At 27.8% G+C, this 18,586-nt stretch overlaps 3 protein-coding genes across 4 annotated transcripts; 1 reads left to right on the top strand and 2 right to left on the bottom strand.

Annotated features, from left to right (window-relative positions):
* Positions 1–6,263: 6,263 nt before the first annotated feature.
* On the top strand, positions 6,264–17,126 carry LOC113799201 (tetratricopeptide repeat protein 39A-like). Of its 2 annotated transcripts, XM_075820447.1 has the most exons (11): positions 6,281–7,010; positions 7,120–7,351; positions 8,753–8,882; positions 9,480–9,612; positions 9,679–10,030; positions 10,901–11,211; positions 12,781–12,898; positions 13,027–13,135; positions 13,357–13,471; positions 15,362–15,588; positions 15,765–17,126. In XM_075820447.1, the coding sequence occupies exons 1-11, from the start codon at positions 6,847–6,849 to the stop codon at positions 15,848–15,850; spliced, it is 1,977 nt and encodes a 658-aa protein (XP_075676562.1). In that variant the 5' UTR covers positions 6,281–6,846; the 3' UTR covers positions 15,851–17,126. The 2 variants fall into 2 exon arrangements, with proteins under 2 accessions (XP_075676563.1, XP_075676562.1); XM_075820448.1 differs by lacking the exons at positions 13,357–13,471; positions 15,765–17,126 and having other exon boundaries at positions 6,264–7,010; positions 15,362–15,531.
* Positions 16,202–17,512, bottom strand: LOC113799203 (putative protein phosphatase 2C 2). The gene has a single exon (XM_075820449.1). It carries the CDS (start codon positions 17,424–17,426, stop codon positions 16,284–16,286), a length of 1,143 nt encoding a protein of 380 aa, XP_075676564.1. The 5' UTR covers positions 17,427–17,512; the 3' UTR covers positions 16,202–16,283.
* ATPsynO (ATP synthase subunit O, mitochondrial) lies at positions 17,502–18,535 on the bottom strand. The gene is made up of 3 exons (XM_075820455.1): positions 18,148–18,535; positions 17,834–18,083; positions 17,502–17,754 (listed from the first exon to the last, which is right to left on the bottom strand). Exons 1-3 carry the CDS (start codon positions 18,397–18,399, stop codon positions 17,612–17,614), a joined length of 645 nt encoding a protein of 214 aa, XP_075676570.1. The 5' UTR covers positions 18,400–18,535; the 3' UTR covers positions 17,502–17,611.
* Between the last annotated feature and the right edge of the window lie 51 nt (positions 18,536–18,586).

Raw genomic sequence — 18,586 nt, 5'->3', positions numbered from 1 at the left:
CCAATATGGAATTGACCTTTTATTGTTTTGTTTTGTTTAACATTATTCGATTGATGATGAAAAAAAATGGTTGAAAGTTTTCCGTCTTTTTCTTCTCACTAATTACACATTCCAAATGTGTAGAATATTTCTTCATTTGTGAATGAATATTCTCATCGTCATCAGCATCATCGATTAATAATTTATCATTCATCTAACAACAACAACAACAAAAGAATCGACACAGAAACACCATTTTTGTAAATGTACGATGCAAATATTCATCTTAGTTTCGAAACAAGAAAAAAAAACACCGATCGGTCATGACATTAGAATGAACATGAAAAACTATTTTGTGGTGGGTAAAAAATAAACCTGACTGAAAGAAACAAAAAAAAAAAAAATTCGGTATTATGGTTGAATATAATGAATGTTTATATTTCACAAGAATGTAATGTTATGTAATGTAATGTAATGTGTCATTTTATATATTCTTTCGCTGAATGAATAATATTCCATGTTCATTGCACGTTTATGACTGAACATTTCGGATGCAAAAAAGAAAAAAAGAAAAAAAAGAAGATAGATAAGAGTCATTAACTTTTTTTTTCACTGAACTTGGAGATTCTTGTTCATGTTTTTTTCGCATTTTTGGATTCCTTTTTCTGGCAAAAAAACATTACAGTAAAAGTTCTTTTGGTACATAAGAACAGAGAGAGAAAATGATAAATTTCTCAAGAATAATTCTGTTCTTTCTTTTTCGGTTTTCTTCACATAAAAGTAGATTATGTCTGTTATGGAAGTAAAATTTTCTTAAAAAAAATTATTATTATTATTAATAATTCTTGTGTAAGATGTTCTCTTCAATGTTTTTGTTGCTGTTATTATATGACATTATTATTATGATGATGATTCGATGAAACAAGTAGAAGAAGAATAAGAATATATACGACATTCATGAATTTCAACATCAAAAAAAACCGAAATGCTTCAAGGCTCTTCTTCTTCTTCTTCGTCTTGAGTGCATGAATGATGATGATTTCTTTTTTTTTTTGTTTGGCCGCTTAAAAAATTTTCTTAAAATGACAAAAGATTCTTGATTTTTTTTCTTCTTCTCTGGAGTAGTTTTCAACAACAGCGATTGAATGAATGAAACTTTGGAAAGATAATGATGAAAAAATGCTAATAATATTCGTTATTTCTTCACTGGTTTTGGTTTTTCTTTGGTTTGATTTGACAAAGATCCTTGACAATTTGAAAACAGCATTTAACACAAACCAACCGATCGATCGATCGATCGACCGGCTGACTTTTTTTTCGGATTGATTTTTCTAAATTCCGAAAAATTTTTCAAGGAAAAAAAACCAAGACAACCGGTAACACTTGCAAACAAAACAAAACATTAAAAATGAAGAAGAAATTCTGCAATATGAATGAGTGAAAATAATGAATGTTTGTTTGTTTTGGATGTCCTTCGTTCTTTCGGATTCTCAGAATAATGATAATGATAATGCCTTTTGGGCAAAATTATTGAAAACTTTCAAACAATATTTTTCAAAAAAAATATATCAACGGAATACAGGAAAAAAACAAACACAAATAAAGCAAGGAATAATTTTCCATTTTTTGGAATTTGTCTGGTATCCAAACAAACGAAACCCAAATTTTGTATTTTTAGAATTTTAATTCCCAAATGAATTGATAATGATGATGATGACGATTATTATTCTGGATATCTAAATTATGATGGTTTATTTTCACCGGTTGTTTTTTTCAGAATTTGAAAAAATGAAAATTTGCGACTGCGTTTCATTGTTGTTGTTGTCGATGGCCAAAAATATACCGAATCCGATTGCATACTTTACCTCATTTTACCTTGGTACAGAAAAAAAATGAAAAAATATCGAGAATCAAAAACCAAAACAACAACAACAACCTCCGCAATGTACTGCACTTGATGATTACTAATAGAATTGAATTGTGAAAAACTTTGTGCGTGTTTGAATTTCCTGTAGAAAAAAAAACAAATCGATCCAGTAATTCACCATTGACAACCATGATCATCATCATTGTTGTCGTCAACAACAATGAAAAATTAATAATGATCTTTTTTTCTGGTTTTGCCATATTAGAAAACCAAAGAAATTTCGTTTGTTTCGCTTTCAATTCACTTTCAAATCGTCCTGAAAGGATTATTCAAATTTCCAATTGAATATTTTAACTTTGTTTTTTCTCTGCCTTAAAATTGACAAAACACAAATAAAACCTGAAAATGAAAAAATCCATAACAATCATAATAACATTGATAATATTCATGATATTCAATTTGATTGTTTATCTATTTATCTATCATGATCCGATTAAAATTTCAACAACAACAACAACAACAAAACCGATGACAACAACAGCAACAACAAATGATGAATATGAACAACAACAAGAATTTACAAATGAAAAATTAACATTTCCACGTCATAAATCAATCATATCAAATTTATGGTTAATATCGATAATAATAATATTATTATTATTAACATTTATTTATCCATTTTATTTTACAAAAAAATCTCAACAACAACGACAATCATTTTTAAATAATAATCATAATTATAGTATTAGTAATCGTTTAACAATGATACGTTGTGATCAATGGATAAATTCTAATGTTTTAAATAATAATAATGGTGGTGGTTGTAATAACGGTGGTGGTAGTAACGGTGGTTGTAATAATAATAATAATAATAACGATCAAAATGTTTATTTTAATCTTGTTTCATCAGTAAATTATCATCATCCACATTCAAATGATAATTATTATTCGGATGATAATTCTGATTATAATGATAATAATAGTAATATTGATCAACATCAGATAAATACACCACCACCGGATTATAATCAGATAATTTCAACGAAACAATCGCAAAGATTTCCACCATCGACATCACCACCGTCATTATCATCATCGACACCGTCATCATCATCATCATCATCATTAATACCAGGCAAAATAATTAAACAACGTTCAATAAATACTGATCATAATCAAATGATGATGATAATGGAAGAAATACCACCACCACCATATGAAATGGCAATTAAAATTAGTGATAATCATCATCATCAACAACAACAACAACGTCGTGATTCAATAATAACACAAACATCACAACAACATGAATTAGGCATTATGACAACTATGGCCAATTCACAAGATAATATTTTTAATATTTCTTCATCAAAAGCTGCTGGCATGGTTGAAATAGTTGAATGTTAGACAAAACGAAAAAAACCTTTGGAAAAATCATTTGGAAAAAAAATAATTCCTTTCTACATTTCTACTTTCCTTTTATGATTATAATTCTGTTGTTTTGAACGATGTTTGTAAACCTAAATCGATAACAAATGATTCGACACTGACAAATATGATATCCGTTACACAACATTAACGACATTCGTTCGTTTGTTCGATTCGATGATTCTTCACTTTTATTCTGCCATATTTTCAGGGGCCATTAATTTACAATCAATGAAAAACCGTCAAAATTCAAAATGAAGGGAAAAAATCGTTTTTCCCTCTTCTTGTAAAATCCTTCATAACTTTCAAACACACACCATCAGCATTAACATTATCAAATTGTCGAACATCGACCTCGAAATTTTGTGAATATCCAGAGAAAAAAAAATCTAAACTCAACTGAACAATGGAAATAAAAATGATCAAAACCAGAATGATGATGATTTGGTTGGTTGGTTGGTTGTGATGACAAAAAAGTGAAATTTCCACTGGTATAATGGACCGATCACTGATGATGATTAATATTTTTTTTTCTTTCAAAAGTCAAAAATCAAACAAAAATCAACTATACCAACAATAGAACTTGTTTCATCTGGAATTAACATCATTCGTCATTCGTTTATTGTCATCATTATTCTGGTTTTTTAAAAAATAGATTCCATGTTAAAACCAGAACAGAATTTATATTCAAAACAAAACAAAACAAAAAACATTAACAGATCATTTACATCGTCGAAACAAAATTTGTAAATTTTTTTTTTTTTACAAAAATTCATTTTGTATGTAAAACTCAACATTGAAAATTTTTTTTAACCCCTTTATTGTCTTGTTCGGTTTTTTGGTTGCCGTTGTTGGCAAGGAAATGGAAAAAAATAACAAAAAAAAATTTATTGATTGAAAATTCTGTTGTTTTGTTTTTCTGGTTCCAAAACATACTCTGTGTGCGTTTAGTTTTTTCATTGTATTTTTCTGTTTTTCACCAAGGGATACAAAATTCGATGATGATGGAATCGACAAAAACACACAAAAAGCGAAAGTAAAAGTAATTGCGTTTGCGGTTTTCTCTCTCGAAAAGAAACAAAAAGAAAAGAAAATTGCCCTTGCTAACAAAATTTTTTCAAATTTCAGAAAATTTCAAGTTTTGTTACTTTTTCTCGTTTCTCTCAATGACAATCATCATCATCATGACGATGATGATGAAATGTTTACTTTTTCGATTCTGAAAGTATCCAATATTTTTTTTTTTTAACCAAAAATTCATTTCCATTTCTAAACTGATCGATTTCGATTTCATTTATTTCATTTTTTTTTAGCTTGGTTATCAACTTGAAATGCCATAGCTACCGTCAAAACACGTTCAACATTGAATCCATTGGATCCAAAAAAAAAACAGTTCCAAAAACAAGAAACATGTGATAATAATAATAGAGAGATGGCGATGATGAAGTAATGTGTGTGTGTGTGTGTATATAGCCATCATCATCAATGGCCATGATGAAAAGATAATTAGATAATTATTAAACAATTTCGAATGATGTTTGGATGTTTATTTCTGGCCAAAAAAAAAAAAAAAAAATATTTTCTTGGGAAAAAGAGAAAACAAAAAAATAAGAATGATATGTTACAACAATCTAGTTCAATGTCAAACATCTTTTTATTTTTTTGTTTTGTTTCATTTTAAGTAAAAAAAAAGATGGTCGAAAATAAAAAAAAATCGAATGATCCAGAATCTATTTAGCAATATTTAAATGCTGAAAATAATCTTTTTTTTTCGTTCACCGTTCTTGCCTGAAGAACTTATCTTTTTCTTCTTCTCTTCATTTTGACGCTTTTCAATGTTTTTTTTTGTTTTTGTTCGTTAATTAAACTTGTATCTCTCCTTTTTTTTCATTTTTGGTGAGAAATTCGTTTGTTTTTTCTCTTTTAGGATTTTTGTTTGTTTGTTTGCTTCCCAAATGGATCGATTGATATTAAATATATGATGATATAATCAATCAATCAATGTAACCGATCATCATTTATGAAATAAACGTTGTTTTATTCAATTGAAATGTTTAAAACGATGGCCATGGCCTTTTTTTCTTTTCTCTTTAGAAATCTTTTGTTTCACAGGATTTAATGATGATCAGAAATTTTCAATGAAAATTATAATTAAACACTACAACTACCGAGGATTATAATCGTGCTTTTGAGATGAAAATGGAAAAAAAAATCGAAAGTATACTGTATCCATTCATGTTTACAATGATTAACGCTTGACATCAAAATGGCGCTCTAATCGCATTGTTTTCATATTTTGCTCTTTCATTGTTGTTTCTCTTTTCAAATCAAAAAAAAAAAAAAAAATACTTTAAGGCCAAATGGATGCGGCTATATGTGGATGTTTGTCTTGAAGAAACTGATTATATAACAGCGAAAAAGCTGTTAAATAGTAAACAAGCGCATGTTTTCTTCATTGAATTTGAAAATGCAACAAGCTATTTTCAACAAGAAAAAAAATTATCATTTTTAAATGATCCAAACAAACATGTTTTTTACTTCATAATTCAATTGATGCAATCCTTATCATCGATCGAACGAATGTAAATATTGATTATGTAATAGAAGAGAAATACGAAGGGAAGGGAACGAAATTGTTCTACCACTTTTGTTTTTTCGTTGTTGTTGTTGTTGATTAATCCAATCCAGTAAAAATTCAATCCACCAATCATCATCATTATCATTATCGTTCATTGATTCATTCATTCATCATTTACGACAAAATCATCAAGCAAACATTAAATGAAATTTTCTCTCCATCCATTCATTCAATTTAACTAACTCTGTGTAATTTCTCTCTTTCAAAATTAAATCCTGAAAATCAATTTTCAGGATTTAATTTCGTTAAATTTTTGTTATCGGTGTTTTTTTTTGATAATATTTATGTGAACTGCTGCCTTTCATCATCATCCTTGTTATCATCATTGATTGAAAAGTGTCCAAAAAAAAATTGTTGTTTTTCCTTGTTTGGTTTTTGTTATTATTGCTACTTTTGAACCAAAGAAATTCTTCCTTGTTTCCTTGTTTGATTGACTGATTAATATTTTTTGGGTTTTTGAAAAATCAAATGAAAATGAAAGTTTTTCTTGGTTGTTTTGTTTTTGAAATGGTGAACAAATAATGATGTTTTGATCAAGGTTGTTTCTTTTTTTTTGGTGTTTTTTTTTCGGTGGTGATGGTGGTGGTTTTTATCACGATAACAGATAACTAATCATTAGTTTCTTTTATTTTTGTATTGGTCATCATCATTCGTGGTCATCGAACGCATCATTTTCCTTTTGTTTTTGTTGAATTTACCCCAAAAAAACAAAAAACAAAAAATGTTGATGTAAATCACGAGGAATTGATTTTTTTGTTTTCGGGAAAAAAAAGAGGAATTTTTTTTTGTAATAAAAATCGTTGATTTTTTTTTTTCTCAGTAATTTCTTCAAATTGATTGTAATTTTCAATCAATCAATCATTTGTGATTCTTAATTTCAGTGATATTCAAGTGATTCATAATCAACCAAGTGAAGTTTTATCCCAAAAAAATGGCTAAAAAAATGACCAATGGTTCTGTGGATAATAATAATTTGTTGATGACAAACGGTAATAATCAATCAAAATCAAATGGAATTAACAATCATAATCATAATGATAAATCAAATGGATCAATGATAATTGGTAAAACATTTGGTCGTTATCTTTATGAAAGGTAAGTGTTAAAAATCAAAAAATCAAAATCAATCAATCGATTTTTGGTATTAATTTTTTTTTTTGAAACCAAAACAAAATAAATAAATAAAAACTTTTGATTGATTCAGTTTTAATCATGGAAATCTTGATGAATTATTTCGTCCTGGACAACAATCAATTGAAAATTATAATTTAACATTAGCACATCAACGTGCAAATTGTGCATTAGATATGTATCTTGGTGAAAATAATGTACAAGGTGGTATTGAACGTTTTGCCGATATTATTGATGAAGGTCCAATGGAATCATTATCATGGGCTGCTTGTTTTGTAATACGTGCCGGTCTTACACTTGATAAAGTAAGTTTTCATTTTCATTTCTTTTTTTTTCTCTCGAAATAAACTTTTTCCGGAAAAGTTTTTTTTTCACAATACAAAATCATTATCATCATTCATCCAGCAAAACAAAAAACCAAGCCAAAAAAACTTTTTTCATATGTTTTGTTTTTGATTTGATTTGATTGTTGTTCTTTTTGGTACAATTTTTTTTGACCTAATCTTTTGTGATTCTTGATGATAACCGAAACAAAAATCGAATCAAATTGATAAACTTTGAAAACAAAAAGTTTTTGCTGTTATATTTTGGCGCAAAAACATCTTTATTTTCGACAATCATCATTATCATCATCTAATCAAGAGTAAATCTTTACAGTTGAGAAATCGAAAATTCTATTTTGAAAAGTTTGTTTTTGTGTAAATGTTGAATGTACAACGACAACAACAACAACAACAGAAAAACAGTGTCACATCGATTTCATCAACATCATTATCATTATATTATGAATCAAACGGAAAATAAGAAGAAAAAAAAGTTTTATTCCAAATCATCATCATCATCATTATGATGATTGTTTGGATTCGATTCTCACACGTTTTCTTCAAACCAAATCAAACAAAAAAAAAAAAAAAATAGACTAGATCTTTCCTGCTTGATTTTTGACCTTCTTTTTTTTCGAAGCAATTTTTCACCAGTTCATTTTGTCAATCGACTTGGGACAATAACCGATAAAAAAAAACACTACGACAAAGACGATGATGATGATAATGAATGGATTCTATTCTGGATCCGAAGGAATTCAAAAAAAAAAGAAGAATTTCTTTCTTTCATTCTTCCACACCATTCATTCATTTGATTCTGTATAAGTCGCAGCAAACATCATTAAGATAATAGATGATGATGATAACGATCGAAAGAACTCTTTCTTTTTTTTCTTTTTTTTTGTTTAAAGTTTTAAAATTTTTCCTTTTTTCCGATCATCATCATCATCATCGATAACCATCATCGATGATGATGATGATTACCATTATCGTTGATAATAATAATGATCATCGTTTGATTCTTTGTTCTTCGCTGTTGTCGTTGTCGATGTTGATGATGATGATATTCATGGAAAACATTTTTGTTCATCCAAGTCAAAACATTTTGAAATTGAAAATTTTGTTTTTCGTTTTTCGTTTCGTTTCTTTTCGTACGTTAATATAATTTATTGATATGAAACGAACGAACGAAAGAAGAATGTTGTGCAATTTGAAAGTTTCATGAACGAAATTTCCATTTTGTATCTTATCAATTTGGAAAATTTTTTTGTTTCAATTTTCATCATTTGTTCATCACCATATTCTCTTTTAATGTTTTTCATTTTGTTTTAATATTTTTGTTTCTTTCTCTCTTTTTTTCTGCCATTTTTTTCGTTGCTGTAGGATGATATTGAAAGAGCACATAAATGTTTACAACATACGGCCAAAATGTGTCAAAAAATGATGAAACATTCATTTTTTGATAATATTTCTAAATGGATTGTTGCACCAAATTATGATAAATATACTGATGGTATGTATTATTGGATTTTTTATTTATTTATTTAAAAAAGTAAAAACCCAAATTTTTTCTTCGTTGAGCAAAATGTGCGAATGATAATCAATTAGTTTTGTGAACGAATTTCAGATTAAGAAATTGAATTTTTTGAATTCAAAATCAAACAGAAAAAAGGATTCGGAATGTTAACCTAGACAACAGTTTGAGGAATTCTATGATAGAATCTAATCATTAATAATTATCGATAATTTCTTTCTTGTTCATTCATTATATATGAATGACCCAAATTCTTTTTTATTGATTGATTTATCCGCGGATGAAATTTTATTGATGAAAAAACAACAATCAATTTTGATGATGATCATCTTGATAGAATATAATAGGACAAAAACAAACAAACATAAACAAAAAACCAAAAAAAAAAAAATCTATTTTCGAATCAATGAACAATTTCATAACAACACTGAATGAATGAATGAATGAAACCGAGAAACCAACCCAAAGGAATTCATTCACAATAATGAAAAAAAAATATACAAAGTTTTCATTACGAGAAATTGATCAATATAAATGATCAATATTAATTTTTTTTTTATTTTTACTTCAAATCAGTGGAAATATTTGCCGAAAGTTATTATGCACAACAATTGGCATTATCGATTGCATTGTATGCATTTGAAACAAATAGTGTTTTTACATTGATTAAATTGGCCTATCATTTACGTGGTTTAGTACGTAAACATAAGTAAGTTTTGCTCTTTGAATTTTGTTTTCAATTTTGTAATTTGAAAAAAAAATTCTTTAATCCAAGTGAATTATGGCAGGTAAAAAAACGTCGTAAATTATGGCAAGATGAACATGCACGGTTATATTTTGAAGCACATATGCGTTTTGCTAACGGTATGATCAATGTTGTCATTAGCCATACACCACCGAAATTTTTGCGTATTATGAATTTTCTTGGTTATAAGGGTACTGAAACAATCGGTTTAAATGAAATGAATCGTGTTGCATTTGATTTGAATGCCGGTTATTGGACAAAAATGGCACAATTAACACTTATTTATTATTGGGTTTATGGTAAACCACATGGTGAAAATGTACCCGATGATTTATCATTATGTAAAAAATTAATTGAAGCTGAATTACAAATGTTTCCACAGGTTTGTTTTTTTATTTCTATTTAAATCTTATAAAAGAAAAGAAAAGTTTTACCCAAGTTTTTTATTATCATCGTTATGATTCAACGAAAATTACCTTATAACTTAGGTGTAAATAGTCATTAAATCCATGTTAAATCATAATGATGATGAGGTGTTAAATTGTGACGATGTCGACTACTGTCGTCGTTATTATATAATGATCATCATTATCAAAAAAAAGGTTTCCAAAATAAAGTTTTCGGCAATTTTCTCTTCTTCGTTTTTTGGAAAAACTTTCCAACCAAAATAAGAATTTTTTTTTTTGATTAGAATTTTTATATTCACAATATCCGTGAATATCCGGTTGATCATCAATTTTTTCTGGAAACTTTCTTTTTGATTATTATTCTCAAAAGTTTGATTCGAAAAAAACTTTTTCCAATTTCCTTTTCGTTTCCTTTTTTCTTTCTCTCGGGTTTTAACCTTTTTTTCTTCTTTCACTTTTCTTTTGTTTTCTCTTCTCTAAATTCTAATTTTAGCCAAAAAAAAAATCTTTTCTCATTATTCTTACAGAATTCAAGCCATATACAAACATCAGAGAAAACAGAAAAATCGTATAAATTTTCATTAGAAAAACATTAATTAGATTAAAATCTAGAAAAGTGATAGATAGATAATGATAATGATGATGATGATTTTATGTTATGTGATTTGATTTCTTAATCACCTTTTTTTTGTTTCACTTTATTCCAAATGATGATGTCATTTTGCCTTTTATTAACACAAAGATTGGATCTTTTCTTCTGTTTGATTAATTGATTTTCTTTTCTTCTGTTTTTTGTTCTTGCAATATAATTTAATTTTTTTTTCTTTATTTTTCAAAAAATACAGAGCATGTTATATGGATTAGCTAAAGCTAAAATTGAACAAATTAATGGTGAATTTGATCGTGCTATTGAAATATTACAAGGTTTAGTTCGAGCACCGAATCTTGCCATTGCATATAAAGCATTTTATTTTGAATTAATTTGGTGTTATGCAATCAAATTGGATTGGAATAATTGTATTGAATGTGCGGATAAAATACGTGAAAGTAAACATTCACCTGTTTGTATGGCATATTTGAATGCTGTTTTTCGTTATGTAAAAGGTGTTGATGATAAAAATCAACAATTATTGGATCAAGCATCTGAAGAATTTGAGTAAGTTTTCATTTTTGTTTCATTACATTGCTTTTGTGCATCACCCCGAAAAAAATTTACCCTTTTTTTCTCCATAATGTTTCCGAATGAGATTTTTCAATTTATAAATTGAAAAATCTATTTCAAGAATTTCTTTCAAGATTTTTTTTTCTTCTTTTTTGGAGAATTTTCTCCGGAAAAATTTTCAAGAATTTAATTTCCAAGTTTTCATTTGAATTTCTCTCTTTCTCAATTTCATTCCCGAGAAAACAATGAAACATATGGAGGGGGAAAAAAATTCATGAATAATTTTGCTTCTTCTTTGAAACATTTGTCATAGATTTTTTTTTTGCAACATAATGAATTTCCGGAAATAAGAAAAATACAGAATATTGTTACCCATAAAGAATTGTTTCGATTCGCTTATTTCAAGAAAAAAAAATTGAACAACAATTAACAATGATAACAATTTTTTTTTTGTTTCCTTGAAAATTTGGCAAATTTCAAAGTTAATCTTTTATATTTCGTTTCGTTTTTTTTTGCTAGATAAAATTAGTTTTTTAGTTGGCTTTTTTTACAGTTTTTTTTTGTTTTGTTTTTGTTTTGTTTTTGTTTCATCATTAAACCGTTATTAAGTTTCTTTTTTTTTCTGTTATTTTGTTTTTCATTTTCGATTCAGCAAAGTGGATCTTATTTTTGCAAAAAATATATTGGCACGATAGTTAATGATAATAATTGAGAATTTTTTTCGGGAATTGTTTTTCTGTAAACTTTTCTTCTTCTTCTTTCATCAAATTAGTTTTTGGCCAAAAAAAAAGAATTTTTTTTTCTTATTTTTTTTTCGTTGAAGATTTTCATCAATTCTTTTGCTCTGATGTGCTATTGATGGATGAAACAAACTGAGAAAAAAAAAGTTTTCCATTTTGCCCCGTGAAAAATAGACAAACAAACAAACAAAACAAAACACGCAAATAAATGATGTGAACCAAAACACACATAGCGATGATCCATAGCGTGATCCATATGATGATAGCCATGTTCAGGTTGTTCATAAAGAATTTTGAAGAAAAAAAAGTTTGAATCGATTAATATCACGAAAATGAAACAGACAAAAAAGAAAAACATTGTACAGGTCGAAATAGAAAACGATCTTTTAATAATAATGTTTTCTAGGTACAGCAACAAAAAAAAAAAAAGTTTTTTTCCCGTTATATTTTCTTCAATAACATCGATAATGATAAGTTTTTTTTCTTTTACAAAAATTCAATTCATTCAATAGAAAAAAAGAAATCATCATTGCTTTAGGCTATTCACTATAGTATTTTTCAATGGAAAATTCTCTTGTCATGAACATTACTGTTTTGATTTTTTGATGATTGATTTTTTTTTTCTTCAAAAAATTTCCATTTTTCATATATATCTTTAGGCCAGAATCAGAATATCGATGATTTTATGATCGTTGTCAATCTTGCGCTGATTGATTCATTGATTCTTATCGTTTTTTTTCTCTTTTTAAAATCAAAAATTAAATCAAAACTTTGCATTTTTCATTTCTTCTCTTTTTTCAATGTTTTTTTCTCTCACAAATAGACGATTACCAAGTCTTCGTATTAGACATTTTGGTAAAACAATGACAACTGAAAAAGCTGCATTAGCAAATGCAGCATTATATTTTAAAAAAGGAAAATGTCTTGTATTGCCCGTTATTGTAAGTATATTTTTTTTGATTTTTTGATGATAATATCTGATCGGTTCATTTTTGAAAAACAAAAAAAAGATTATTAATCATATTTTGTTTGTTTTCGTTAACGTTTTCTCTCTTTCTCTTTCAAATAGGCAATGCTTTATTCGGGAAATTATTTAATGTTTGTTCGTGATCATGATCAATTGGCCAAACTAATGGAACGTTGTGAACGTGAAGTAAAACTTTATGAACAAGATATTGGTAAGTTGTAATCATCATCGACATCATCATCATATTTATAGAATATGATGATTCTAGCCGCCAGTAATTCTGTTGTTCGGTCAAATTGTACCCATTTCATTGTTATTTTTAGCTGATTTTTTTTTTTTGCTTGCTTGTAATTTTAATTATTTATTTATTTATTTATAAAAAAAAATTTAAATTCACTTTTTTTAACCCCTTCCCCCACCTTGTGAAAATAGAAAATTCACATTATCTTGATAATTATCTAACGGCATTATTCTATAAATGTGTACTATTACGACGACAACAACGGTTTGTTGATGCACGAAAAAATCTTCAATTTATACTTGATTCGTATGTATAATTTTGTTCAAAAAAAAAAAAAAAAAAAAAAATTCATATTTCATCAACCATATATAACCCCATTATTATCAACCATCCTCCATTACATTATTCTATGGTACAATTTCCCAATGGGAAAACAAAACAAAACAGAAAAAAATATTCATAAAATTCATTCCTCCCTAATCATTCATTCATTCATTCATTTCCAAAAAAATTTTTTCCGGTTCAATTCTGCATATTACTTATCAGTTAAATAACATGATGTTTTTTTTGTTGTTGTCGAAACATCATAATGTTATATAACATGTGATTCCATTAAAAAACAACAACAACAACAACAAGAGAAAAAAGAGTGAAAGTTTCTCTCTTGGTTTCTGGTTGGGCAACAACAACAAAACTACTGCCAAAAATCATGAATCGAGCCGAAATTGTTTCATTTTTTGTTTGATGGATCACCCGGAGACCGAAGAGAGAGAGATTGTTTTGTTTCATTTTTTTTCGATTCTTTCGTTTTCATATGATGATGATTCTTGTTTTTTTTTCAACATTTTTCTTTCTACTTGGATCATCATCAACATTCTGAATGGATGAATGATCCATCAAAACATCATCATCATCATCAGTGCAAAAGTAGAGCTGCTGCTATTGTTGTTGTTACTGTTTCATGAATAATAACATTTTATTGATGAAAATATATGGATGGTCCACCAAAAAAAAAAAAAGTTCATCAGAAATATGAAGATGGTGGTGGTGGTGATCTTTGTTCAAGTTCTTTTTTTTTGGCAATTTTTGTTTCCCGCATCATATAACTATATGGATCAGGAAACGAAATGAAAAATAGACCACCATATTATGTGTATAGAGAGATTTTCGTTAGTTTTTTTTTTTTTGTTTTTTTGGTTTAACGGTTCAAAATTTTCACAAAAAAAAATATTCATCATAATCATCTTCCTATCCCTTTTTCTTCCTTCATTTATATTCATACCACATATATTCACACACTTACACACACAACATGCAGTGAAATTTACTCTGACACTCTGACACGGACACGGAACATGAAAATGTAACTTTTATTTTCAACCAAACCAAATCCCCCCCAAAAAAAAACAAGAATCCCATATATGAATATTGACCTAAAGACCGATTTCTCAATATGCAAACACACACGCACACACATACATCAGTCTGTTTAGTATTTATGATGGTCATAGGATATTTATAGGGAAACAAAGATTCATTTTTACAAGTCCAATCCCCCCAAAAATCCACCAAACTAAAATATTTTTGCATGACCAGCTTCATTTCATTCAAAACAACAAAACAACAATAATCAAATATGGTTACATCCATAGAATATGATGATTTGTTTGTTTGTTTATTTTGTTGGGCGAATAACAGTCGTTTGTTTGTTTGTTTATCTGTCGGATGTTTTTATTATTTGATATAGACCCAGATATAGATATTTGATTGAAAAAAAATCCATGATTCCATTTTCAAAAAAATTTTCCACAGTTTTTCATTCTTGGCTAAAATCAAATAAAATTGTTGAAATTGGAATTTTGCTTTTTTTTTGGGTAGTGGAAAAAATCACTGTCCAGAATTCATTTCATTTCAAATGAAAAGAGAGAAAAAAAGAATTCTTTTCAAATTTCATTTTAGTATGTGTGTGTGTGGTCAGTGGTTTCAAAATGAAACAAACAAACAAAACAAAACCCTGATCAAAAACTGACAGTTATATTTTGAGGTTTTTTTTTCTTTTTTTTTGTTTCTGCTTTCAAGAAACTGAAAATTGATTTTCTTTTCTTTTTTTTCATTCTTTTCTTTTATCAATGACAATCTTTATACCGAAAAAAACTGACGACCACTTATTCTTTGCTTTATTTTTTTTTCTCTCAGTCGTGATCGTATCGAATTAGAAACATCAATCGTACCAATGGCAACATTAGAAATGGGACTAATTGAAATTGAACAAAATAATCATGATGAAGCAAAAAAATGGTTAGATCATGCGGAAAAAGATTTTGCCGGTTATACTGCTGAAAATTTTGTACATTTAAAAGTTTATGCTGCCATACGTATGATGGGCTATAAAACGGATAAAGAAATGGCTAATAAAGAAAAATGTAAGTTAACAACAAAAAAATTGGAATTGGTTGTTCCTGTCAAATTCAGATTCTGTTTTCAATGTTGCAATTTTTTTTTCTAATCTTTTTTTCTCTTTGTTTTGTTTTCTATGTTTATCTTGTTTGGCATTGTTTTCTACCGCAATCAAATTCGATCTATGTTTTCAAAAAAAAAGTAAACAAACATATCATACAATGGCTTAAATTTCATGAAATTTCATTGAAAAAATATCAAGAAATTATTTGTAATGATAAAATTTGAACCAAAAAAAAAAAAAAACAAACTAAAGAATCCTGAATCGTTGTTTTTTATTCTATTCTTATCTTTTTTTACGTTTGTCCATTTGTGAATGATGATGATGTTTTTGCTCAACTCGTCTGATTCAACTTTACCAACTTTACTTGTTTGGCTGCTGCTTTGGATCATCATTTTTTAAAATTTCTCTTAAATGTTGCATCAATTGAATCCTCCAATATTCGAATCTTCGAATCATCGAATCTTTCCATTTGCCCTCTGCCTTCAAACAAAATTTGCAATTTATCTAAAATGATTTTATAATTTTCATGTCCATATTTTATAATTGTAATTTTTTTAACGAATAAAAATTTTTTTTTATTGATTATTTTTATTCTGTCATTTGTTTGTAGGATTTTTTTTTTTAAAAATGATGGATGCGGGTATTTTATATTTGTTGTTAATGTGGTGGTTGTTGTTGTTGTTGAAGTTTTAATTTAAATTTTCTATCACTATTTGTTTTACTAAACATTTTTTGTGCCATTAAAAATGCTGGTGTTTGTAATTGTTGTAATTGCTGTAGTTGTTGTTGTAGCTGTTGTTGTTGTTGTTGTGTTAATTGTGGTGTTGCGGTTGATGCTGGTGAATTCATCATCATCATTGTTGCTTGATTTAAAAATTTAACAATAACAATAGTCATATTATCTTTACCTTGTATACCACGTTCAGGCATTTCTTCCGGTAATATTTTTCTAATAATATCTTCAGTTATTTGACTTAAACGATCAGTACGTATACGTCTACTAATATATTGTATAACATCATCATTTGTCATTGAATTCCAAATACCATCACACATTAATACCATAAATTGATCAGTTTTATCATTATAAGGTTCAACAATAACATCCGGTAATGCAATAATCATTTGTTCAGTTAATTGTAAATCTGGATTACATTTATACATATGATCACCAAATGCACGTGATACATTGATTTGCATATTAATTCTACCACGCATTACTGTACCACCTGCACGTTCAATTCTAGCCATTTCATGTGGATCATCTGGTTTAGTATCTAATGATAATGGTACAGCACGACCATTTCTTGATAATACACATCTTGAATCACCAATATTAGCACAATAAAATGTATTATTTTTAAGTAAACAAACAACAGCCGTTGATCCACTTGTAAAACCTGGTGTATATTCCGGTATATTTGGATGCATTAAACGTCTTATTTCACGTAATTCATTAACAGATTCTCTTAATAACATTGAATTATCTAACAATATAAATGCCTCTTTTAAACCATCAACAACATGACCACTTTGATATTTACGATTACGACGTATATATTCAGGTAGATATTTTGCTGCATATGTTGATACTTCAACACCATTATGGCCATCAAATACTGCAAATAATGATGCTTGATGTGTTGAATTTTCACCATCCATATATGGTATAATTACATGTACATCTTCCATTGTATTACGCCAACCTTGACATGATGTGGCTGCAAATTCAAAATTTGGTCCTGAACCAATGCTTGTATGCATTGAACGAACCGCTTGTCGTAGATAAACACCAGCCATTTTTTTTTTTAATTTATTTTTTTTCCGTACAAAAATTTTTAATAAATTTTCTCGAGCAATTTATAGATAACAACATTGTATTATTATTTCAAATAAAATTAGAATTTTATTTTCTCAAATTATTATAATTTTTGTTGTTGTTGAAACACAAAAAAAACTAAATTTCATTAATTTTCTATAATCAATTACAATGGCATTTTCAATATATTCGAATATTGATTAAATTTACGTTTAATTGACATATCGACATAATGTTCACCATCAAAATCGACAATCAAACCACCAAGAATGCTTTTATCAATCTTTACACTGACAATTAATTTTTTACCTAAATGAATTAAAAAAAAAAAATATATCAGTGATCAATGAATTCAACAACAATAAATTTTGATTAAAATAATAGAAACCTGGAGCAAAATTTTGTAAAATTTCATCCAATGCTTTTTTCGATTCAGCATCGAATGGTGATGCGGCCGTAATTGTAACATTAACTTCACCACGTGAAAAGGCCATTGTTTTGTTGAATGCACGTGCTACTAATGGTAAAAATTTCATACGACTATTTTCGGCCAACACTGTCAACAAATTAATGGTCAATTCATCTAGATTCAATGTTGCTTGAAGTGATTTGCTTAGGATTTCCCTTTTTTGAGCCGGCTGTAATGATGGAAACAGATTAGAACATTAAAATAATCAATCCAAAAAAAAAAATCAAACTTACTTTAACCAATGGATTCATAAGAAATTCACGAAATCTAACATCTTTTTCATTAAGTTGTAACAACATTTTTAGATTTTGATCAACTTGTTGTAATTTGCCTTTTTTCGATGCAGCTGAATACAAAGCGGTAGCATAACGACCATCAATACCGAACATTGAAACCGGTGGTCGGGCCATTTTGGTTGCTTGACCCGTTGCTTGTGTTGATAGTGCACATTTTGATAGTTGCATCAATGATTTTCCCGAAGCCATAATGTTAAATTTGGATTTTTACAATTCAATAATTTCAATTAATTATCAACCATCAATATCAAATCGAAAAACTAAAGAAACATTCAACCAACATCAATACACAAACACAAACACACACTCACCTTAAATTGCCCTGAATATTTTTTGCCTATATCAACCGAAGCTGACTTTTTCATGTGTAAATAGA

This window comes from Dermatophagoides pteronyssinus, unplaced genomic scaffold (genome assembly GCF_027571235.1).
Source record: "Dermatophagoides pteronyssinus isolate colony J.1.1.1.1 unplaced genomic scaffold, Derpt_VIB-CSIC_2022.12 sq0006, whole genome shotgun sequence".
Lineage (NCBI taxonomy): Eukaryota > Metazoa > Arthropoda > Arachnida > Sarcoptiformes > Pyroglyphidae > Dermatophagoides > Dermatophagoides pteronyssinus.
This window is presented reverse-complemented; position numbering and strand designations above follow the sequence as displayed.